This window comes from Pogoniulus pusillus, chromosome 4, assembly GCF_015220805.1.
Source record: "Pogoniulus pusillus isolate bPogPus1 chromosome 4, bPogPus1.pri, whole genome shotgun sequence".
Taxonomy (NCBI): domain Eukaryota; kingdom Metazoa; phylum Chordata; class Aves; order Piciformes; family Lybiidae; genus Pogoniulus; species Pogoniulus pusillus.
The window spans coordinates 11,280,566-11,300,629 of NC_087267.1; the positions used below are offsets into that span (position 1 = coordinate 11,280,566).

At 41.0% G+C, this 20,064-nt stretch overlaps 1 protein-coding gene across 1 annotated transcript in view; it reads right to left on the reverse strand.

Annotated features, from left to right (window-relative positions):
• Positions 1 to 536: 536 nt before the first annotated feature.
• Positions 537 to 20,064, reverse strand: part of LOC135174706 (uncharacterized) — a 37,047-nt gene continuing 17,519 nt past the window's right edge. Inside the window, exon 2 of the mRNA XM_064142192.1 lies at positions 537 to 969. Coding sequence (XP_063998262.1) covers positions 952 to 969 — 18 coding nt within the window. The 3' untranslated portion in view covers positions 537 to 951. The remainder of the gene's footprint in view (positions 970 to 20,064) is intronic.

Consider the following 20,064-nt stretch of genomic DNA (forward strand, 5'->3'; position numbering starts at 1 on the left):
CTGTCTAATTGTATGTGCAGGATTGAATTAGTGGCTCAGACAAGTGATGGATGGGGAAAAACCTTCCAAGCTGAGAAAGGCGCTACCAGGATCCAGAGTCCTTTTGAAAAGGCAGTGCTTTCCCTCACCAAAAATGCTTGCTTCTCTCTAGCTAGGTAAGCAAACCCTCTGCGCTTCCACTTGGGGTCCTGAGAGCTGAAGCCAGCTTCCCCAGCCATGACATGGCAGAGACCCAGGAGTTTGAACTGGCATAAGGCCTTGAAGTAGCTCATTAGCTTGCGGCATGATGTTAGCAACCCCTGTTTATGCCTACTGACAGAAATTAGACATCTACCCACTGAAGTAACAACTAAGCAATGTTTTTTTGGAGATATCAGTGGCGCCTAACTAGTGGAATCAGGCACCTACCTACTTTTGAGGTTCTTGGCCAAGGAGATTAAGTGACTTGCCCACAGTCACACAGGAAATCTATGACAGAGTCAAGAACTGAAACCAGCTTTCAAATGACGTAACCACAAGATTATCATTCTTCCATGTATTAAATTATTAATTCTGATGCTTGTCAGGAAGCCTGGGGCATAGGATGGGTGCTTATTAATTTGAGCCAGACATATAAACATGCACATTGATTTATGTATTCATATATTTAAAACTGGATGAAAGAACTGTCTGATATCTCATTTTGGATCTTACTTTAGTCGCTTTCCTCCTGCTTTACATAGAGCTGAGGATGCGCTGGAAAACAACCAGTGTTCTCCCATATATAGAGCATCTGCTTATGGGTCTATACATGCAGCAGGATTCATTAGAAGCTGAGAAGGTTGGTTTCACCGTGTATCAGCCTAGTCCATCTTTCAGATTCAGACATTGTTGTCACACATTCCTGGCCAGGGTTTGTTTCTCCGTGAAGCCAACGTGGCAACAGTGTACTTTTGCTAGTCTGTATTTAGTTCAATTGCTTGTAGGTATCTGTGGGGAAAAAAGAAACATCAAGGTTTAGGCATTGAACTGGGGTGCCTGTGTCAAGAAATGGTCTCCCCCTCCTCCATTTGGAGTAAACCAATGAGGGCACTTTCTCTGAGGGTGACTCAGAGAGGAGCCTTGGTTAAATGTTTTGACTTGCCTGCTGGGGGAGACGCTCTGTCTGCACTGAGTATTGAGGGAGGCCAGGTAGGCAAGGCTGGCAAACACTGGCATTTAGGCATGTAAATGTATATGCTTTGAATATATTCCTCACACCCTGCATACCTCCTACTTATGCTTGTGGTACAGTGGTGAGAACCATGGAAATACTGGATTTTTTTTTCAGGTGTTGTACTCTAAGCCAATATGTAGCTAGAAGGGAGATAAACCAGCAAGATTAAACTCATCTGTAATGATGCTAACGTGAGTAACCACAGATACCTTCCAGTTCTGAAGTTAGGAAAAGGAGGACAGTCAAGGCCTTTGCAGGATATAACAAGAGCCTTCCCAATCAACTCCCAGCAAGCAAACTGAATACCAGCAATATACCAGACAGGGGAAGGTGATAGCAAGTGGGATCATTGCTGAGTCAGAAAATTTTAAGGAAAGCAAGCTCCAGGAGTGGTGGGACCGGAGATGAATTTTCAGTCTAGACTACATGGACCATAAACGTCCATCAGCAACATTTCACTACTTTATACACACCCCATCTGCTGCATAGCTGTGCCTAACCACACGGGGAACATCCTACTGAGCACTAGGATTTGTATGCAGCCTCTAGGTAACATCAGTCACTGATCTCAAAATATCCTGAGGCAAAATATATAGGGGTTAAGTTCTATTTTCATCAGATTATAATAATCAGGTAAGTAAGTTTGGTAAACCAGGTTGGTGACTTTCAACTTCTCTAACTTGGTAACCACCTACATATATAAGTATTTATGATTAGCATTTTACAACAGTAAGGAGCTCTTCACCACGTATAGTGTATTTCACCCTGCAATGATTTGGTAATGTAAGGAATTAATATTGTTACTGCTCATAGGTAAGAGCCTGAAAGGTTTTAATGCAACCCAGTAAAAGCATCAAATGATTGTTAAAATGTAGAGATCGTTAATTGTTGTCCCCTACTCAGAAGGATAAGCACAGAGTATCTCTTCCTTCTGCAGCTTGCCAACAAGCCAGCAGCATTTGGATTATTTGACTAACACTATGTGCTTCAGCATGGCAATCACAGGCATGATATGCAAAAGGGGTAATGCTTAGACACAATGACAAGTAACATTGAACAGTGGCTGAGGAAAATCAGTTTTCCCATTCAAATTGAGTTCAATCTTGCTTTTTCTCTGCTCCTCATATGGGAGATTTTATTATACAGTCACACTCAAATGATAATGTTGGAATTTGCTGAGTGCTCAGCTCTTCTGAAATTTCAGCCAATCACACAGCATTCCAGCTTTTGGTTTCTCTTTTAGATGTATCTTCACCTAGCTGTTCTGTGGTACTAGTGTGCCTTTTTGGTTGACAGATCTGCATATAGATGCTCAAACTTGGTTTAAGGTATCTCTTTAGAAACATTTGGATGCTAGCTAGCCAGATGCCTCAAACTCCCTTTTTTTTTCTTCAGCAAGTTTTCTCCATTTCTTGAGTAAGTCCTCCACCTAAGTGGTATATCCAGATGAGCTGATATTGACAGTGTGCAATCTGCAGGATGTCCTGGATTTGCTAGGACGGAATCATAGGACAGCCTTAGGCTGCAGACCATTAGCAGTTTTGAGTTAGCTAGGGCAGCTGACCCAAACTGGCTTACAGATGTATCCCATACCATAAATATCACACTCAATACAAAGTGGGAAGTTTGCTGAGGAGAGGATGTTTGCTATTTGGGCTTTTGTTTTTGCTTTGGTTCTCCTTTTTCCTGTTGTCAAGGACTGCCTTCCTGCTCAGTGTGACTACCATACCTTTGCTGGGCTGAGTACAACTTTCCTTTATCCATTTCTTGTTTCCCCTGTAAGTACCAACTCTGTGTTTATTCTTGCTTGGCTGCTGCCCTGAATGCTCCCATCAAAACCCGTCTGCAGAATAAATGATGAGTATTTTAGGGAATGTAAACAGAGAGTAAGCTGTTATGAGTTTTGCCCACAGAATCCATGAAGCTTTGGGTTGTTGGCACTTGTTTAATTTGTTGTTGGAAATGTCTTGAGTTTGTTTGGTTTTGGCAGATAACTGCTGTGAGCCCCGCAGAATGAGTATGACTGTGAGAAGCTCTTTCAGGTTACACTGGGAAAAAAATTTAGAGTTGTGGAGAAAATTCTGAGGGTAGCAAACAGGTCAGGACAGGCTGAACTTTTCAACATAGGTGCCTACAGGGGTGATAACAGCAGACTCAGACATGTGGACCAGCTACAAAATCTTGAGACTTCTGTCAAATGGATTTCCATAAACTTGATGCAGTCTGCTACCAAGGGCTGTGTTGCTGATGGAGAGAAAGCATTGTCTGCCCAAACAGTGGCAGGTAAGGATCTTTGAACCCTGTAAGGGGTGACTACTGCAAAAGCTTGAAGGTTCCCAGTGAAGTAAAGGAGTAGAAGGGAGGAAGAGAAGCAGAAGGTGCTATAGGTGCTTTGGCTTCAATGTTTTTCTTAATTCAAGGAGTCATTTATGCAGCTGCCACAGGTTCACTTAGCTTCCAGAAATATACCAAGACAGGTGCATGGATCTCTGTGTATGATTTGTACGACTTCTAAATTGTAAAAGATGCAATAAGGACTGTGCACTGTGGCACAGTAGCATGAACAAATCTTCATGCTGGACTTGTGCCACAATTATGTGATTATTATGTGATTATGGGAGCTGCAGCTGTAAATGTTGTGGTCAGCTTGGCTGGAAAGTCAGGAAAGTGAGGAAAGTGGCTGAAAGTTAACCAGGTCATTTACAGTGTGCCAGTGGCTTCAGAAAATACCTCATTAGTAAGTACTGTGAAGGGTGGGCTGGACTTCAGCTCTGATGCCATGACTGAGCACACCACCAGCCCACACTGAGCTCTCTCTGCATATGCAAAGTAATCCAAGAAGCCTTCTTGGTTCCCTGTGGTGTGTAGCTGCTTGGCTATTTTTGCATGAGAATCAAATGAGAAGCATATCTGTGGGAAACTGCTCCCTTCTCTCCTAATAATGCTGCTTGTAGAGCTTGGATGAGTTATGAAGAGTGGGGCAGAGGGTATGTCTTTTCTCAAACACTTAAACCAGGACTGGGAGTACATGTTCATAGAGAACAATTGATTTGAAAACTATGGTAACAATCTTGCTCTGTTTTAACTTCACCAATACCCTTGTAGGAGAAGAGTCAATGTCTTAAACTTCTCATGACAAGATGAGGAAATTCAGACATGTAATTGAATGATTTCAGTAGTATCCTGAAATAAAAGAGAATTGGGGTAAAGACCCCTTCAGAACATGCACAAAGGTAAGATTTCTGCCCCTTCTTACTTTGTTAGACATTTCCTGTTCTTGACTGGATGCATACCTGTGGAACTTGAAAAAGCAGGGGAGGCTTACTATTACTGCCCAGCTACAGGTCTTTCTTCTCCACCTGATGAGGAATAATGGAGTGTAAGGAATATATTAGTTTTAAATCACTTGCTGACATAAAACTTTATTATTACTTTATAGTTAATGGTGCCTAAGGGAAAGACAAGGATTTCAGCACACAGAGTAGACAGCTAAAACAGGCAGGCACTAAAGAAAGAGGTATCTGGTAGGAAAATCTAGACCACCTAAGTAAGACACTTAGGCTGTCTACTTAAGGAAACATTTCTACCTTTAAACATTGATCCAGAAAGCTTTAAATATCAAGCAGAGATCAGGATAAAGCAAACCATCAGGACATGGCCAGTATAGGAACACAACCTAAATCTCTGCCACCTGTAGCCTTGACATATGTGCTCAAAGGCAAATGTTCAGTTCCTCTGTTCACAGAACATAGAGACTTTCAGGTTTGTGATGGGGTAGTGGTGTCCTAGTGGAGACAAAGTACCAAGGTTGTCTTCGTACCAGTGGTGCTAGCTTCTTCCTCAGGCAGGGATCTAAGCTGTAGCCCCCTAAAAGGAGCATCTGGATAATCTTTATCCCAAAGTATTACAATTCTTGTCTCTAAATATTACCCAGTCAGATATTCCCAAGAGGAGTTACGGGGAGGAGACATGGCCCCATCCTCCTGTGAAACCCTAGCCCATACTAAAGTGGGACAGCCATGAGGCAGGAAAAGAGCAAACAAAATGGAAACCAGTCCCACAGCTAGGGCCTCCAGTAGTGGCAGCCTACTGTCCCTTGGCAAGGGGACAGCAGCCTGCTGTCCCTCCAGCCAAAGGGTAGTAGGCAGTGGGACTCCTCATAAAGGAATCTTCTTCCACCTCTGAGGCTTGAGCAGCCAGCTGGCAGTGGGCACTGCTTTGTAACTCATTTCTGTAGCAGCTGTACATGAGAGAACTGCCAGTGAAAGTCCACTTCTCCTGGCCCATGGCTCAAAATAGTAGCTACAGAATGGAAACAGCTTCTTGCATGTGGCCAGTGCCAAGCCTATTTCCTACTACACCAAGGTGCTCCTCAAGAGAGACCTGCGCTCTTCTCCACACCCAGCCAAGCCCAGCTCATTGAGAAATTTCCCATGCAACCGGAGAGCACCTGCATAACTGTGTGATCCCTCCTGGCAAGCAGATTCACCTGAGTTTGGTCTCAGAGAGGCCAGGACAAAGGTCAGTCAGATTTTTATATGGGGTTGCTCTGTGTGTGCTGTCCATTTTGTTCCTAAGGAACAAAGGTGCTGTCCTGGGATGACCTCTGACTGGTTTCTGATGGCTGCTTGCAGATGGGCTATTGGACATCTTTTGCAAGGGGTGTGATGCAGCTCCTGTGAGATTTGTGGAGCCATGTGCCATTCTGCTTTTCTTCCAGTTGAGACAGAAGGGAAATGAGGAGCAGTGTGTTTGGTGGTCTTGTGCAGCCTCCTGCAGGGCGAGCATGTGGGTTTGGGGATGTGGCAGAGCAGGCAGAGGCTTCAGGTCCTTGAGGTTTCCCATGCAGTGAAATGCTATCCCTTGTATACTTGAGAATGGTGCTGACCTTTTGAATGCCCTGTGCATCTGTGGTACAGGCACTGCAACTGTGCTGTGCACTGATTCACTGATAATGCAATTGGAAAAGATGTGGTTTGGCATTTAGCTCACAAAGTTTATCAGAATGACATTTTTCTTGTTCAACATTTTAATATCTAGAGCTTCTGCCTTAAGGTAATGGCTCTCTCAAATGGTTGGTGTGCATGCCTAGTGTCCTAAGAGCTCCTCCTTCCTGCTTAAAAAAAGAAGAAAGAAAGAAAAGGTGTAGTAAATTACCACTGTGATGCATTTAGTGCTCTGCATTATTTACCAGTAAAAGATGACAGTCTGCATAAAAAGATGTCAGACAAGGCACAGGACTTGTGAAGAAAGAGACCTGCCTCCTCCAGCAGTGTATCAGGTCATTAAAATAAAAACAATCAAACAATGGAGGTGATACTGAGTTTAAACAGTAGCAGCAATCTTAACAAGTACCTCTCCAGAGGCCCAACCCACCTGGAAGTGTAATACTCTGAAATGATCACTAGTTTACTTAATCTGCACCTGAGTGGTATCTTCAGTTTCAGACAGCTTCTGGCTCTGACATCTTTTGAATTTGGGTGTCTCTATTTTTTTCTCCTTAAACGCTTCAGTAAGAGTTCTTATATATATGTATATATATGTGTGTATATATATATATCTATATATACACACACACATATGTATATATATATAAAGTCCTGTACTGACTAATGCATCTGAGCTTTTATATTCACTTCAGGACACCATTGTCTTATTTTTGCTTACCCTGGTAGGGCTGGGCCCACAGGCATTACAGCAATGTAGTTTATTCAGGTAAATGGAGTCCTCCAGACATATTTATGAAGGCTATCCAACTTGAAAGAATTTTAAAGTATTTTCAGCACTAGGTTTAGTATCCAGTTGGTCATGAAAAAAATCTGTTATCCTCTCTCTTTTTTTTTCCCCTAAGCCAGTCCTTGTTTTCATTCTTGTGGTTTCAGGAACTGTGTATAATGTGATGGTTGTTGCTGTGATTTATGGCTTTGGGTGAACAATATACTGTATGTGGTGTTAATTGCACTGGATAGAATCCAGAGGCATTTAAAATGCTTGTCTTCCCTCTCTGTGCTAATGAGCTTTGATTTCTAACCTGTCAGCAGGGATTATTTATTAGGGCATCACATTTGTGATTCTTCACAGTAGCTCTAGTGTCAACAGTTTCATCCAAGCACACTTTATTCCCTCCTCCCCAACACAGTTTTGACAGAAGAGAAAAACAGAGCTTTTTCTGAGGCTTGGCTTAGGAAGTGTTTGAATGCACTCTTTGGGCAGTAAGGGAATAATGGGAATATGTACAAGAATTCAGGAACAGCTACAAAGAAGAATTGGCTAGCTTTGGGCAAAGCATGCCTTATAATGATACTTCTGATCAGGGAATGAGATATTAAGTGTTTTAATTGAAGTAGATGGTGTATTTTTTTTTCTGTAGGATTGAGCAGATGGTGAGAAATCCAGAGCTCCTAATAACAGCTCTGAAGGAGTTTCACTCTCTGATTTTACAACGGTCAATTAGTCCTCCAGATTAGGTTCTGCATTATCCAAACAGGGCCACTTTCCTCTCTGAGATAAGAATAGGTTAATTGGTTAGCGTCCACAGAAGAAACATACTACATAAAGTTAAGTATTGTCTCTCATAAGAAGTCTGGGTTTGGTTTTTTTTTGTTCCTTAGCTAAAACCTTTGACTTTTTCTGATTGGTATGGGAATTATCTCACACAAGTCTAATGCTTGATGGTATTTCTATCAAATAATTCCATTAAATAGCAAAATAAAATGCAGAGACTCTGCAAAGAAACTAAAATGTTACAGTAATATATATGATGTCCTAACACTTTAAAAAATAAATAAGCTAACACAACATGTAAGAAATAAAATGTATCACAAGTAAATTCATCTGTGAAGTGTTTCTTATATGTTCCTCATATGATCAAATGCAAATTATTCTGCTGCAGATTTGGCTGGAAAAACAGGAATAAAAAATATGAATAATCAAGGTAGCTGCGCTAGTGTTACGTTGGGTTCCTTAAGTCATAGTGAGTGTAAAACTTCAGCCCTATGTCTGGTTAAGTGTGCAAATCCCATTTATTTGAAATCCTGAGTGCTTGGTTTCTACATGTTTTTGTATTTTTTAAACTTTGCAGTTACCATGTTGTATTGATGCAGAGTTTTTATTCCATCGTCATGTTTGTTTTGAATTAAAAAACAACCTGTCTGCATTTAATAACACAAACAATTAAATATCCTCAGCAAAATTCTCACTGTTCCAGCTGAGCATCCTCAGAAGATGAGTTTTTTTTAAATGGCTATATATGTTTCTTTTAATTACATTCCTTTCCCAAGCGATTAGATCCTCATATAGGCCCCATTTCTTCAAGCTATCCTGGCACAGCAGCAGATAGTTAAAGCAGAAGAGTGCCAAGGGTAAAAAAGCCCTCTGGTTAAAACAGGGATGCCAAGAAAGCTGTAAGCCTTGCAAAGGCTTCTCTGGTGGAAAGCTCAAGTTGTGTTGAAGGCACGAGAAAAGCAGTAGGCTGTAGTCATCTACTTGGAGAATACTGAGAGCTGGCAGAAGAATCCCCTGGAGGATCAGAGAAGGGGTGAAGTACAGGAGTTGGGAATATAGTGTGGCTGGGCCTGGGCCCCCTAATTCTTCTTCTAGCACAGGGTTAGAGCTTGTCTGCTACTTGAGGGAAGGGGTGCAAAGGCAGCCCGATGACTCCAGAGGAGATTTGCAGAACGGAGTTGTGATGTCCAGGAGGAGCCAGCGCACATCTCTGGCTGCATTGGTGTGAGCTGGAGAGGAAGAAAAAGTGGTAAAGTCCACCTCTGGTCACCCAGTTTTTCTTGGCAAAAAAGAAAGCTACTGAAGGAACACCTTTTCCATCAATGAAGTCAAGTCTTCTGTTACACTTATATTGGGAAAGGGCATTTGCACCAACTTTAAGCAACTTTCAAAGTCCTGTTTTGTGCCAAGACCAAAAGCGTTATGAATCTGCAACAATTTTCACCACACAAGAGCTGGGAGAGACACAACTGTAGCCATAGCTGACAGCTGCCAATATTGATTGATTATCAAGTAAAACAGATGATCAATTTCTGTTGTACCACTGACTGAAGCCAAGAAACCAAACATGGGCAGCTTTGAGACTATAGATTTTAGCTTTAAAACTACCTTAGTTTACTGACCATCTATACAAGCTAAATCACTTCAGCATACCTCTCCTGGTTTTCATTTCTCCAGCTGAGATAGAAGAGTGAAACACATCTTGTGATAAAACTGTGCATCCTACTTCCCATTTTAAAGTGTCTGAATTTTTAACCAGGCAGTTTTGTTACATCTTCTAAAGTGAAAATGGTAATATTGTCTTTGTTTGCTCTAGCAGCATCTTGGCAGATCTAAGCCTGCTGAGATGTAATTAAAACCAAACAGGGTGCATATTTTCACATTATTTCTCCCCTAACAGTCAAAACTAAACAGTAATATCTGGTGAAGAGTTGTTTCCCTTTGAACCCAAGTTGCATTTCTGAGCTGATTGCATGATTGTGACAGGCCAGGCAATGGCACTTGACTATAAAATGATGATGATTCAAAGCAATGTCTCTTTAAGATTCTCACACATTCCTGTCTTCTATTTGAAGCTTTTGCTTAGATCTTGACAACTTAAAGAGTTCATTTCACATTCTGCACAAATGCAGTTGTGGAATCAAGATTAGCCTCACATTAGGAATGCTTGATTAGTTGCCTGGTAATGATGACCCTTAAATCCTTGACTTGGTTATTGATTTTCAAAATACAGTCACTCTTCTATAACAGTAACCTACATTCTTGATGTCAAGGTTAATGACATTAACTGCATTCAACTGTATATTGTTCAGATGAACTCATCTTATCATGCAATCCAGATTGCTCCCAAGTGTCACCTCTTTATTTAACAGCTAGCAGTCATAATTAATTTTTTTGGTAACATTTTTAAGGCAGAGCTGCCTCATAAGCACTAATGAGCTTGAGTGAATGTGCATATGAGAGAACACAAGGAAGGAAATTATGCAAATTTTAATTCATTCTTGAATTCCTCCTTGACTTCTAATAGATGAAAAATAGCTTTTACCAGGTAGATGGTGTTGCCTCTATGGATATAATCTTTGGAAGACCTCTTTTGCATAATTTGACCACTTCTTCAAGTTTTTCAAAGACTGCAGCCAGTTTTGTGATCTCTACCTCATGTCTAGTGTCTAGAAGGTAAAGAAAGGGACAGAAATCAGCTGTTGCCTCCCTCTGCAGCGGTATTTACTTGCAAAGTGATTCCCACTCACTTATTCCAATGAAGAGGGTGGTGTTCAGCAGCTTTTGATTTCTTCAAGAATTTGGTGCATCTGAGAGAGGGGAGATGGTCAAACGTGCAGAACTGCTGTACAACATTAGAAGTGACAAAACATTTTTCTTTATTTACTGTCCATGAGAAAGGAAAGCTGTAGCACACAGACTCTTCTGTGCATGGCTCTTAAAGATGAGACAGTTACACCTCTTTTTATATCCAAAGGTGCAGGAGAGCTCAGGGCCCCATTGTGGGAGCAGAGTGTGAGGGCAAAGGTTATTTTTCTAGTAAAAACTGTAATTTTATTGGAGCAGTGAACACCAATAACCTGAGGTGATAGAGAATTCTCCTCACAAGGTTCTGCAGAATGGATGTAAAATCTGCCTTTTTCTCTAAGTGTTGTAATATCAACACAAGAGTGCATTATTATTTCTTTCTTATGTTGCACAAATACATCTCTAAATCAAATTTCTTGAGTTGGCATAGATGAAGAACATACATATCTATGCATCTGTATTATATACCTGTAGCCTATATGCATCCACAAAGAAGCAGACTCAGCTATTTGGTTTCCCCATTTCTTCTATCCTTCATCATTGCTATTAGATATGTGTTATACATAGCAAAAATAGGAGGGAAGCAACTGAGTCATTTATCCAGCAGGCTTGTGCCTCTGCAAGTTAAAAAAATGAAGGTAAGTGCCATAATAGTGCACAGAAGCAGCAGAAACATTAAAGCCAGTATGCACCAAAAACAAGACTATTATTTCAGAGAGTAAGTTCTATGTCAAGTCAGGTATTTAGCATGCATTAATGCTAAAGGAGCCAAAGCAGGGAGAAGCAAGTTCACCTGCACCCACTTGGTGTATTAACTGCTGAATACAGATGTCATTTAGCCACATAAAAAATTGGGATGGGTGATCTTAAGTTTATAGCTTTTGCACTGTCCAGTAGCTGAGAGTTTTCGTTTTCCTCATTTGACTGTGATTCCCAGACTAAGTATTTTCACCTTATAAATAATTCATGTTCTCTTCCTGTGACAGAAACGAGTCTGCTTTTCTACCTGCCAGCTCTTATGTGCACAGCACAGTATGTAAAAGAGTGCCCAAACAAAAATATTTATTTAAATTATTGGTATGGGAAACTTAAAATGTTGTGGGTACCACTTCCCTGTTGTAAATGACCTTCCATAACTTCATTTTGAAGATGTTTTTCTTCCACTACAGTTAAATAATGAGGTTATAGAAGAGGCTAACTGTCAGTCTGCTGTTAATCTGGTATTATTCAGGAAGAAAATAAATGCAAACTCCAGGATGGGAAGCCCAGGAAAGGGCATCTGGCAGTGAAAGTGCAGGAGATTGCTTTGTGGAAGTGGTGGTGTGACCCTAGAGTCTAAGTGCACTCCAGGATGAGTGTTTTTAGCTTCCTTAGCTGTGCTACCAGTCCCTGCTCTTTTATAGGGGCTGAGATGATGGAAGGTACTGTAAAGGGGGCCTGATAGGTGCAGTTTTTGCATCAAACCTGCAAAACACTTGAAATTTGTCAGTTACCAAAGCCACATGTAAAAACACTTCCCAAGGACTTGGAGAGCAAGAGAAAGTGATTGGGCAGTTCCAAGTCTTGAGTGTGTATCTTCTTACTACAGATAAAGTTTTCACTTTATGTTCACAAAAGTGCAACACACGGGTTGCTGTCTGACAACCTGTGAACAAGAGGCACCTCTCCAAAGTGTCAGATGGAGAGATTGCCCTTCTTTATCCTAAAAAAAAAAAGAAAGAAAAAAAGAAAAAGACAGTTCCCATCCCAACTCCTAGTACTTTCCCCCTGTGGAAGGAGACAGTCCTGCAGGCCACAAATTCTTCACATCCCCAGCAGGCAGAAGTGCTGCAGTGGTTCTGGTGGATGCAGGAAGACAATGCCTTGGGATGGGGTTTGATAACCAACTGCAATGGGGCTGGAGCAGTACCAAGCTTCAGAGGAGCAGTGATAGTGGCAGTAGTGGATAGTAGATGATGAAGCAGCTGAGCATTGGTTTAGTCATGCCAAATGTCTGGGCTGAACTGAAGCCATAGAAAGCACATGTAAAGAAAGAGCTACTGTATCAAGAAAGAGAGCTGTGAGCACTTCAGCTGAAAGAGGTAACAGACCTCAGATATTTAAAATCCTTCAGGAAAGAGATCTGCTTGCTCATCCTCCAAGCCTAGACACTGAGCTGTGAATGTAGTCTGAGCAGGGAACTGCTGGCTACCACATCACCCAGCTGAAAGAGGCATTTCAGGACTATTGCCAGCATACACTGGAAGAGCAGTAGATTCAATTAGAGTCAGTTTCCTACATTTTCTAAGCTGGTTTTTAAATGTTAAAGAAATATTGCTTGCTCTTAAGCCCCCAGCTTGATTTAGTTTCCTACAGTGGAGTGGTGTGAGGGAACACTTTGGTGTTTCTGATAAAGTCTCTATAAAATGAACCTGTCACATTTGCTGCCTGGTGTGTATTCAGCAGCAAGAATACAAAAGCCTTAATGATGATGCTTGTAAAAGTAGACCTCAGGAGTAGTAGACATCTAACTGAGCAAACACTGGGATTTGACCAAGTGGAGTTATTGGGGGGAAAATGAGGCATGCATTAAAGCAGATCTCTGACAAGACCTCCAATGCTGATGTTAATTGAATGTTTTTCCCAGGATATATTTTCAATGTTTCTCTTTGCTTGTCCAACTTGCATACTCCTGAGAATGGGGAGATGACAAGAATTAATGCCTGTTTGCATTAACCCAAACTTTGTTGTCTCTTAATTAACTATGATTAATGTCAGGAGGCAAAGGAGAAGCATCAAGCTATTTTCAACAGCTCTGTACTGATGAGTTCAGAAAAAACAAGGAGTGGCATTGCAATGTTGATTACAATGAAAGCCAGCCAAAAGATGCATTGTTTTGAAGGCAAGGTTTATTCTTCAGCCTCTGACAACAGCCTGGTAAGTTGCCAGTGACTTTAACCTGTAGAAACCTCACTTAAACATGAACCAAACCCACAAACACTCCTCAAAATTAAGAAACAAAGGAGAAAATGTGATTGAGAATTACTCAGTAGTTGTGAATATGTTTAAAGTCTGTTTAGGTAATATATTCTCAGTGATTACATGGAAACAAAACATCTTAGGTTTATATAGGCATTATTTCTTATTAATCACAGCAGTTTAATGGACAGTCCTGATCCACTGCCAAAAATAAATCCATTTGAAAGGATAGAGTAATTTATTTTTTTACATTGAAAATAGATACTTCTGTTGGGGTTTTGCTTTGTTACCATGCCTTTTGAGGACTCCCTAGGTGGTCTTGCAGTGCATTGAGCAACTGACTATTGCAACCAATATTTCTTTATGGAAATATTTTTACACAACTTGTAGAGCTGTCTTTTTATTTTAGCAATGAACAGGGAGCAAAACCACGGAAGGCTGATGCAGTCCAGCCAGCAAAATCCAGTTTGTGGTGGGCTTTTGACCTCATTTTGCCAAATTATTTAATATGCAGTGGGAAATTGTTCTGCTGAAGACCTGTGTTAAGAACAATAATCCTGCTATGAAAATGTCCCTTGAGAAATTTTCTTGCAAATTCAAAGAGTGAAAGCTCTGGTTTTAGAAAAATCTTTCCCCTGCCTATTCAGTTGGAGCCTTTATTCAAGGGCAAAAAAAACCCCTCCCTTTTTCATTATAGCTGAAGTGATAGAAGATGACTAAAGGAATAAAACTGTAATGTGTGACCACTAACTGATGTCACTCTGAGCATTCAGCAGAGCAATCATTTGAGGGAGAATCAATTTGCAAATAGCACCATGTTTTCACTGGACTACAGCCTTACCATTTGTAATGTCTAGCTATGGTCTTTGGTTGTGAGGTCTAGTGCCATTGGTGGGTTTCAGTGGAGTCCATTAGGCTAGCTACGTAGGCTTTAAGGGCAGTTCAATCTTAGCTACATAATTATAACATGCTTTGTCATCTGGCCAGCTTGGGGAGAGTAGTTAGAGTGAGTCATGTGAATTAGAACTTGATATTTCAGAGTAGCACTGCTGGTTTTCAAACAAATTTCTCTCTCTCAACACACTGTGAACCACTTTCTGTCTTCCTGAAGTGAAAGAGGTAAAGCTGTCTGTCAGCCTCCTCTCCTTCCTTAGTGTGCACCTGGAAATCATTGCACAACGTGGTGGCAGAGCAAAAGTGTCTTTTAAGTGTGTGATAGGACTTTGTGCAATGGCCAAATGCAATAGAAAGACATTTTATTGTTTAATCAGCATTTAAATAGTTCTAAAATGATATCCTGGGTCAAATGATCTCTGATTTAATAGAAGGAATGGTCTTACAATTTTTGAACCCTCATTCCAAATAATTTTGCTATTGTAAGTATGTCCTTTACTTCTCTAGTAAAAATAAAAAGAAATGTGCATGCAAGAGTCTGGAGTCATAAAATAGGACACTTAAGAAATAGCTTTAGATAACAAATAGAAATATTTCCATCAGTAACTTTAATCTGCAAAGATTTGTCTTTAAAGGTTCTCACAACCTCCCTTTTCTTTCATGATCAACACAGAAAAGAGACTAGATTTAATCCAAGAGCTATAAACCTCAAAGTGTAGTGCTAGTTCTATGTTGTATTGTTTCCATCTAAACTCAGCCAAGATGTGATGTACTAAAGGGGAGAATCATGGAATCACACAATGTCAAGGGTTGAAAAATCTGTTGGGGATGGAGTATCTCTCCTATGAGTAGAGGCTATGAGAGTTGAGGCTCTTCAGCCTGGAGAAGATAAGGCTCAAGGAGACCTTGAAGTGGCCTTCTAGTATCTGAAGGGGGCCTGCAGGAAGGGGAGGGAGGGACTGTTTACAAGGTCTTGTAATGACAGGACGAGGGGTAATGGACTTAAATGGAAGAGGGGAGATGTAAACTAGATGTTAGGAAGAAGTCCTTTACAGTGAGGGTGGTGAGACACTGGCAGAGGTTGCCCAGGGTGGTTTTGGCTGCTCCCTTCCTGGAGGTGTCCAAGGCCAGGCTGGATGAGGTCTTGAGCAACTGTTCTAGCGGGAGGTGTCCCTGCCTATGGTTGGGGGTTTGAACTGGATGATCTTTGAGGTCCCTTCCAACCTAAGCCATTCTATGATTCAGTGATTCCAGACATTGAGTCCAACCCCCCTGCCAAAGCAGGATCACTTAGGATAGTCCACACAGGAATGCATCCAGGAATGTTTTGAAATTCTCAAGGGAAAGACATTCCACAACCTCTCTGGGCAGCCTGTTCCAGTGCTTTGTCACCCTCGCCATAAAGAAGTGTCTCCTCATGTTGAGGTAGAACCTCCTGTGCTCTGGCTTGTACCTGTTTTGTCTTGTCCTATCACTGGGCACCGTAAAAAAAATAGGCACCTTCATCTTGACACCATACATGCATACTTGCATTGACACCATTCCTGCATACTTGCCATGACACCATTCTTGCATACATGCATTGACACCATTCCTGCATACTTGCATTGACACTATACATGCATACTTGGATTGACACCATTCCTACATACTTGCATTGACACCATTCCTGCATACTTGCATTGACACCATTCCTACATACTTGCCTTGACACCATACATGCATACTTGCATTGACACCATTCCTACATACTTGCACTGACACCATACATGCATACTTGCCTTGACACCATTCCTGCATACTTGCATTGACACCATTCCTACATACTTGCATTGACACCATACATGCATACTTGCATTGACACCATTCCTACATACTTGCACTGACACCATACATGCATACTTGCATTGACACCATTCCTGCATACTTGCATTGACACCATTCCTGCATACTTGCCTTGACACCATTCCTACATACTTGCATTGACACCATTCCTGCATACTTGCATTGACACCATACATGCATACTTGCATTGACACCATACAGGCATACTTGCATTGACACCATACAGGCATACTTGCAGATGTGTACTGTACTGACAGTGGTCTAACACTTCCTCTAGAATCTCTTGCACACCTCTTTTAGTCTACTACCAAGGCAGAGCTTGCTCTAAAGGTTCCCAAGGCAATTATTATGAATAGAAGCAGCTGTGGACACATACCTAAATATGAAAGATAAGACTACATATCAGTGACTGGGCAAAGCAATCCTTTGATCCAGTGGTTTGGTTTTTTTTTGGTGCAGATGAAATTTAGATTATGTATGTGTGTCTGTGTATATGTATATATATAGAGATATCTACTTTTTTGTTGTTGTTAACAGTTTATCTTAAAGTGACTGCAAGTTTATCTAAAACATATCTTACAGAGTTTCTTGACTGAGATAATCAGCCAGGTGTTGGATAAGGCTTGAAGTGTATTTTCTTCCTAGCTACAAGTTTTATAAGATCAACAATGCTTTGAACAATATTTAAATAGGAATCTCTTTGGTTTGCAGACATCTCTGCGAATGTGTTTGAAAACACAACTTTGTTGGGATAGGTGCTTCTCTAAAGTTTGGTGTACTCACATGCCATTTTTCACAGCACAGTGATTTCTGGATGTCTGTTCAAACCTTGATTAATCTAATGTTTTGTTTGCCTCTTGGGTAAGGCAGGTTAATATACAATACAAATAATATTATGGCAGTTTGGCCATTCTGGCTTGGTAACTGTTTGCTGCATGCCCATAGTCACTCTTGCATTTCAGCCTGTAAAAGCAGCTTGCTTGTGCACCACAGCTTATCCACTATTTTTTAGAGGGGGGGATCAAAGAAGACATCATTTCAGAAACCTAAGGAAGAAAGACTATAGCAAAACAAAAAGACATTTTTGCATATCGACTGTTTCAGCCATTAACATTTGTTTCTGAAGACACATAGGTTAATGTTCATGTTCTTCAGGAAAGGCTCCTCACAGGCAGTAGTTTGGTGACTGCAGCTTTGTCTCAACAAATCCTATAGAATCACTTGGTTGAAAGGGACCTTTAAGTGCAACCATTAATCCAGCATTGCCAGGTGACTCTCCAGCCACGTCCATAGACACCACATCTACATGTCTTCTAAATATTTCCAGCGAGGCTGACTACACCATTTCCTGGTAAGCCTGTTCCAATGCTTGACATCCATTCTGGCAAAGACATTTTCTCCTAATATCCAATCTAAACCTCCTCTGGCACAGGGGTCATCTACTCTTGTCCTGTCACTTGTTATTTTGAAGAATTGGCTGACCTCCACTTCCCTATAACCTCTTTTCAAGTAGTTGTAGAGAGTGATAAGGTCTCACTGACCCTCCTTTTCTCTAGACTAAGCAACTCAACTCTGTTTCCCTCAGCTACTCCTCATAAGACTTGTGACCCCATAGCAGGAAGCATTCTTGAGCAGCCACGTATTACTATTAATGAGGCCTTTGATAAACAACCATTTCCAAGCACAGGATGTTATCTACTCTTCACACTTACATGCAATTGCCTTAAATCTAGGTGGCTAGATTAGGTGCAGAGTCCAAAATCTTGCATGTGCCTGGGTTACCTCTGTAGTGCACGGGAAAAAACAGATAGACAAGAAAAGAAATTGAGATAACCCATGTGCTGGCTCAAGCAGAGCTGTTGGTGATGTTATAGTACAGATTGCATTGAGTATGTCCTGAGGTAAAAAGTAACCATTTTGCAGAGCTGTTCTTGCCTCTCCTTTGTCCATGTCGTCTTGTAGTACCTGGGGAAAATGCCCTGTAGCACATGCAACAATCAGCAGCTAGGCAGAAGAGGGTGGGAACGAGCTGTAGGGCAGCGTAACATGATGTTAGATGTGCTCTCAAATTTTCCTACCTAGGTCTCTGCTGTCCCTCAAGGACAACCAGGATCTCCATGAAAGGAGATAGCCTCTGTAATGGGAAAAACTACAGCTAGCAGAAGATAAGCTGTTTCTGCTCAGGAATCAAACGATCAATAGGAAAATGCTAATAAGTATGTAACAGAATTTCTGTGCATTGAAATGTGTCTTCTATCTGGCATTTACTGTTGTGACAATTACAGCTAGGTTGTCATTTGCTGCCACTAACTGAACCTTCCACACAGGCAGACATACTATTAGTCTTCCTTTCTTTCTAGTCACTATTTTGGTGATAAGAAAATAAGAGGCTTATTGAAATTTCTTCTCCCATCTTGCATCTATATGGCTCAGGTCCTTAAAGAACGCCCTAGACCTCCATTTGCTGGCTGTTCTAAGATCCAGACAGGAGGTCTATTGTTACTGAACCTGAAAATGAGGTCAGACAAATCCCATTTTTACTGGAACAAAAAGAGTGATTCACTCTGTCTTCTGCTGATTAAATCACTTGGATAATTGTGTTTTATTGAAACAGTTCTGGAAAACCTAGAAAAAAGATGAAAATCCAAGAGTTCTAGTACTTATGGGGATCTGAAAAGGTTTGGCATTGCAGCTTTGCACCTGCATTTGTGTGCTCCTTTCTGGCGTGCAGCCACTTCAGCAGGATCATTTCCCCATTTCATAAGGAAGAAGGGAAACCTCTTTCACTGGAGACCCAGTGGAAAACGCAGCTCTTTGCCGTGTTCATAAGGAGATATGAAAGGCCAAACTACATGGTCTAGTTGACTGGATAGGGCTGGGGGGGTAGGTTGGACTGGATGATCTTGGAGATGTCTTCCAGCCTGGTTGATTCTATGATTCTATGGCATTTCATAGACCTTAGCTATGCTGGAAGCAAAAGAGGGAGCTGGCCAGGTGATCCCAGGAAAGAGCTCGAAGTTATAAACCTTTGAGGACTAGTGATTAGCAAAACCCAACTGAAATACAAAGCATGGGCCAAATGCCAAGCATATTAGATATATTGTTGCCTGCAGGGCTCGTCTTAGATCTATTACCCAGATCCTGAAGATTTTATTTTTTTTAAATTCTATTTCCTTTTTTTTTCCCTACCCCAAACAGAAATCAGTCAACTGGACTTAATGTGAGTGAATGCAATTACTATACTTGTTCCTTTGACTGTATGAATACTACTTATTTCTGCTTCATGGTCTACTCTGCATAGCTCCCCACAACCTCTTTGTCTCTGATTCAGACTATGGCTCTATCAAATTTCCCTGCCATATAAAAATGTGGCTTTTTTCTTGGCCTCATCCAAAGGCCATTGAAGTCAATGGGTTCATGAGAGGTTCAGCAACAGTTATCACTGCCACTGCTTGCAGCCATGTCCTTTTCATGTAGCATGTTCTGCTTTTATAGCATTGTTCTCTTTTGCCAGTATTAAATCAAAACCTCCATCAGACTGCACTGCAATCCATTTAATATCCAGATTTTTGCCTTTCCTTTTTATACATTATACTTTTCTTTTCATAGCCTTCCTTATCTTGCTGGGATGGTATGTGAATCCAGTGAGGTTAATAAATTGCTGAACAGAGATGGAACTTCAGTTCTCTATGTCAATGAGTAATGTTTTGCTGCTTCAGTAAATATTACTGTGAAATGTATCCTTGATATACTGGGTCTCTACTAAAATAGATGAGTAATGTTCTGACAGCACTAACAAAATAGTCAATCTGTTCTCATGTATGGATGTGGGAAATTGGCATTCAGAGCAAATATTTAGG